Genomic DNA, 6,000 nt, shown 5'->3' with positions numbered 1-6,000 from the left:
GTATTCTTATGTACTCAAAAATGGAGTCTTATATAGGACTAATAAAATCAAAACTGGTAATAGGGATAGACTTTGTATTCCTCATGCAGTAAGAAATCAAGTTTTCGACCTTATTCATGCACACAAAATGAACGGAAGTCACCAAGGTGCTCAAAAGACATATAATTTAATGCTTATGCGTTACTTTTTCCCTAATATGAAGAAATTTGTGTACGATAAGGTTCGACATTGCATCCCTTGTCAGATCTCAAAGAAACCACAAGGTTCTAAACCGCATACGCTGCAAACATTTCAACCAGCCCAAATCCCTTTCCAACGAATTCATATTGACGTATGTGGTCCTTTAGTCTCTTCAAAAACGCACAAATACAAATATTTCCTATCAGTAGTTGATAGTTGTACAAGGTACGTAATTACAGCTCCTTTGGCTAATCACGATGCACAAAACATAGCAACAGCCCTAGTTGAGAAAGTCTTTTTAGTCCATGGCATCCCAGAGACGATCTATTTAGATCGTTCAACACCCAATTCAAGTTTACTCTTACGAGAATTAGCTAATATTACAGGCGTACAACTAAAATATGTAGATACTTGTGCCCATTTCACGAATGGATTAGTTGAAAGTTCATTTAGTTACTTGAAGAAAGCTATGAGAGTTTTTGTGTTGGAAAAGAAGGATTCATGGTGTGACTATTTAGCTAGCGCAGCGTTCAGCCACAACGTTACAATTCATTCTGGATCCCTCCAGAGCCCGTATTTTACTTTGTTTGGCTACAACCCAAGGATCTTAGCTGACGCAGTCCTTCCTTCGAACCCCGACAATGTTTCCCAGACGAACGCACAGAGACTTGAACTCCTGACCTCCATACGTAAGACAGCACATGACAACTTGCTGCAAGTTGCTGCAAGTAAAAATGTAAACATAAACATTGGTGAGGTCTTGTCCGGTCCCCCTGGAACTTCCGGTTTAGGTCAGTCCCCGTTGTTGCCAGTGCAGATTCACCGGCATAGGAAGTAAGAAATGGGCGCTTGTTTTCATCAGTTGTGCGACGATAGTCAAGAAAGGTATTTGTTAAAGTTCTACCATGAAGGGGTGGACGTCTAGAAACCGTCGGGTGATCAACTGCAGAGCAGATTATTGAAATATGACGTGTCTTTGTGGCCGCCAGTTGTACCTATAGCATAATACATACAAGCATGATACAAGTATCTCATGTACGCGCACGACGAACTCAAAAGGTACGAAAGTTTAGATATTGTAGAGATATGGAGACTATTAGACCGAGAAAACCTCGTCATGTTAATATTCACACTTGTTCATTTCCTGAACTTGTCCGACCAGCGAGTGATCTCAAGAATGCGCTAGCTTGTAACTTCCGTAAAACCAGGAACTGGAAAGGCAAACGCGTGGATCTAAACAGGATCTACCGCGTTTGAAAGGTTTAACAACCTTTCGACGCCTAGAATGATAAAAGCAAGCTCCTACCCGGAGCTCGCTCTCTTTTGGATTCTGACACTCATCGACGCTACATGGAGAACTAGTCCGATTACATTACAACACGTTACACTGCTAACTACGACGATGGAACATGGAGTTACCGCTGCCTAGCATGCTACAAGGCGCAAGGGATCGCTTGGCTTGGTGAACTGAGGGTCGCTGGATAGAACCTTGGAACTGTCACGATTCGGTCTGCGAGAAGCATTAGGACAAGACATCACACACATCTACCAGGTATGAACAAGCGTGAATAACCTTTTACACCAACTTTCCATATCTCTACCCTCCTACGGAGCAGGTTCAGCCATCAGATATTATTAAGCTCTACCTAAATGTTTAAATGAAACTTCCCTGTGACCTCTCAGAGCCCAGGTAAACGGGCTTACAACAATATATATTCAATTATTTTGTAAATGGAAAAGTGAGGGAAAGAGAATTCTATAAAACTAGTGATATTATTATATTATAAAGTATGCTTAAGTGAATCTTTGCCAACAAATCTGCAGAAGTAATGAAATGACACATAACAAATGCTAGTAAATATATGTGCTTTCAACGTCGCCTTTCCGCCTGAGGGATTTAGGGAAAACCTATGATATGGCATGCCTCTTTCACTTGCACGAATTTACTTCAAACAACAAGGGAGTTTTCAGACTGAAGCTAACTAACTAACTAACTCCCTAGCCTTCTTAAACCCGAAGGTTCATGGCTGCAGCAACACAGGACTTCCATCTTTCCCTATCTTGAGCAAGTTCCATATACTCTTTTCCATCTCTACCGATTTCCCGTAGGTCCATCTCAACGTTGTCCCTCCATCTTCGTCTTGGCCTTCCTACAGGTCTCTTACCATCAGGTTTCCCAACAAGAATCCTGTAAACTCCTCTTTCCTCTCCCATTCGTGCCACATGGCCTGCCCACCTAAGTCTTCTTGAATTAATTATTCTAATAATATCTGGACATGAATACAAATTATGTAGTTCTAAATTATGTAACCTTCTCCACTCACCTGTTTCCTCATCCCTTTTAGGTCCAAAGATTTTCCTAAGGATATTATTTTCAAATACTCTCAATTTATGTTCCTCTTTCAATGTAAGGGACCAAGTTTCACATCCATATAATACTACAGGCAAAATTACTGTTTTGTATATTTTAACTTTTAGTTTCTTAGATATTAAATGAGAAGACAAAAGTTTATGAAGAGAGAAGTAACATGCATTTCCTGAATTAAGCCTACTTTTTATTTCCTCTTTAATATAATTTTCATTTGTTAATATTACTCGTAAGTATTTGAATTTGGAAACTGGTTCAAACGAGTTGTTATCAATAATTAGACTTTGATTATTACCTAACACTTGGTTTCGGCCTGTAAGCATATATTTAGTTTTCTCTTTGTTAACTTCCAAACCTATCTCTTTAGCAGTTTTGAAAAATATTTTAGCATTATTCTTAATTGTAATCACATCATCCCCTAGTAAGTTTCAGACTGAAGCGATATCCCGATTTCGCATAGAAGCATTCCATTCACCAGTCACGCTTGCGCAAATAACAGGCCGGGGCAACACAATGCACGGTATTGATGAAACGGCTCATTCCGAGAGCTTCCTTTCGAACCGATTCACCACGAGAAAATGCACGTGTCGCTTGGACTGGACTGTTGTTTTCTCAGTACCTTGAATCGTGTCGCCTTGGTAGAGTAAAGGGGCTGCTGCTTGTTGCTTCGGCGTGATCAATGAAATTTTTCGAACCGAAGCGACACGACAAGCTGTACGTGTCACTCAGATTTCAAATGGCGTGTATTGTGGCGCCTGAGACTTGATTTCCCATGAGCGGTAAATGCTTATTTATAGACTAAATGTGCCTGTGTCGCTTGTCACTTCGGTTTGAAATCTCACTAAGAGGCGTGCTTTTCACCACAACACAATACGCAGATAAACGATCAACATGTTTGTAACAAAATGCAAGTCGTACAAATTTGCAAGGGTACCAATCCTTTTTTCGTTCTGCTTGTATCCACAGGTTTCGTCTCTCTTCGGAAACCTATGAAGTGATACTTGACTCAATAAATTTGTTCCCGATCGAACTGTGCAACCATATGCTATGCAGCTGACACGCTATTTCCTTGTAAAAGAATATCCACTTTGCCGTTTCATATTATCGTCCATAGCACCGTAAGCGTAACCGGATGTTCGAGGGGGACCAGACGAGTGCGCATGCTCCGCAGTAGCTCCGCCTTTAACACCGTCTATTAACATTATCGACCTGCAATCTAGTTGCATCAGATTTTATTTTCGGTGGCAGCACATTTAAATTTCAAGTAGATACAGTCCGGATTATCCTATTTATCTTAAAGTTTATTGATATTTGATGTTGTTCGATTTTTGTGTGTTTGTTTGTTGGAGTTTCACGAAAACATCCCTTTCCGGTTAGTAATTACTTTGTGTGTGTGTGGGGGGGCAGATATAGTGTACCCCACTATATCTGCCAATGCGACACAATATATTAAAAATTTGCCCTCTCAAGAATTGACTTTGTCCCCCCCCCCACTAAGAATTCCTGGCTACGGGCCTGAATATATTCCAAAAACTAACAAAGCCGCATTACTTTCATATGAAAATTAGCACCGATACTGATCGCACTGCCATCTATCTTCTCATCCGTCTCGGGAAGCAGTTTCTTGGATCGTTTTCAACACTACGTTATTCAAGGCGCTGTAATTTGAAACCATGATTTCGCTGAACAGACATATAGGAAAACTCGTCGACCATGTTTGACACTGTTTGACAATGACATTGACAATTTGAAGTTTGCTTTCGACGTTAGACGTGAAGCAACGTGAAGGATGATTGCATTTACTGTATATTATATTTTTTAGTGCAAGAGAATTAAAAATGAGTAAAAAAATATCAAACAAATCTATGAATCGGCTCAATGAAATCGGAGAAAATTACGATACATTGTGTCGGTTATGTTTATCAAACACCAATTGCAAAATCCATATACATTACGAAGGCCAGAATCGAGATATTCAAGGAAAGATTCTGAAGTGCTTGTCACATATTGTGAGTACATTTCTTAGAGGGTGATAGTTGTGTGTAGTGGTGCGAGAGTAACTGCAGAATGTAATTAAGGGAGCGATTTTACAATTCCGGGAATTTCTCAATTTTATTTGAAATTCGGCACACTCACTAATTTTGGCCCCCTAATCACGAATCTGCAGTTAAATTTTGGCGCTCACACGTGGAAATAGGAAAAATAATCTAAATTAAGTTCTTATTTCTACACCCTCGATTTCCAAATTTCCCACCGATTCCGGGCTCCGCCCCTGGGGTAATTGACCTACCGCACCCAACCGCTGACGCGGCCCCGCCTCCGCTCCACTCCGGCTCCCCGGCTTTCACTACAGAGTCGCTGTTGGTAAACATTTAGGTACTTGTTTACTATTCTTCGGACACATTTATTTATTTTTACAGAAGAAACTGCTTACCGTAATAAGTTCCTGTAGCATTGTCGAACATCGGGAAGGTGTTTTGTGTGATGTGGGAGTGTTTCATAGCTGAAATTCATGTTGTTCGTTGAAAATTAATTCTCCGACGGAGAATAGCTAGCCCCACGAACCATTGGCGCGTGGATAGGTTAGTTCTGTTAGGTTAGGAAACATAGTTAAAATTTGGTGTCGTGTTAGTATCAGGATCTAGAAATTAGAAATAATTGCGAACCATTGGCGCTAGCCCCACGAACCATTGGTGATAGCCCCATGAACCATTGGCACGTGGTTAGGTTAGTTCTGTTAGGTTAGGAAACATAGTTCAAATTTCATCAAAACAACGTTGATACACCTTCAGGGATGTTCCGCGAAGCAGATACATAAGTACGAATGTCAAAAATTGACGAAACAAAAAAATTAGAGGTGTCCGAAGGATAGTACATTTTTACCGAAACACTGGATTCCCAATGAACATGAACAAAACACAATCACGACATGTGATGATGTACGAAGGTGTACGCACCTAAGGCTATTGTCCGTCGGAGAATTAATTTACAACAAAGAACATGAATTTTCGCTATGAAACCTTTCCACATCGCACAAAACACCTTCCCGATGTTAGACAATGCTACAGGAACTTATTATGGTAAGTAGTGTCTTCTGTAAAAATGAAGAAATGTGTCCGAAGCATAGTAAATGAACAGTTTAGTATATCGGAGGCACTTTTCTTCAATTTAACAGAAGAAACTACGGTAAATTTCCCATATCCGGAAAACTGCTGAAATTTCCTAGTTCATTTAATTTCAATATTCGTACTTACGTATTCTGCATTGAGAAACATTGTTGAAGGTGGCATTTCGCTTATTTCACGGAAATATGCTCTATTTGAGACATATCGAGTAAGTTTTCTTCGTTGTTTCTTCCCTTCCGTAACACGCGAAATGGAGGTCAAAGTTTCACTACCGTAGTCGGCATGCAGTGTTTCCACCCCACTCTACCCAAAAATACCTAAGCCCCA

At 40.2% G+C, this 6,000-nt stretch overlaps 1 protein-coding gene across 1 annotated transcript in view; it reads left to right on the top strand.

Annotated features, from left to right (window-relative positions):
* Nucleotides 1-4,273: 4,273 nt before the first annotated feature.
* Nucleotides 4,274-6,000, top strand: part of LOC145999622 (uncharacterized) — a 34,701-nt gene continuing 32,974 nt past the window's right edge. Inside the window, exon 1 of the mRNA XM_083136715.1 lies at nt 4,274-4,557. Coding sequence (XP_082992841.1) covers nt 4,387-4,557 — 171 coding nt within the window. The 5' untranslated portion in view covers nt 4,274-4,386. The remainder of the gene's footprint in view (nt 4,558-6,000) is intronic.

Source organism: Lepisma saccharinum, chromosome 15 (genome assembly GCF_977018435.1).
Source record: "Lepisma saccharinum chromosome 15, izLepSacc3.1, whole genome shotgun sequence".
NCBI classification, from domain to species: domain Eukaryota; kingdom Metazoa; phylum Arthropoda; class Insecta; order Zygentoma; family Lepismatidae; genus Lepisma; species Lepisma saccharinum.
This window is presented reverse-complemented; position numbering and strand designations above follow the sequence as displayed.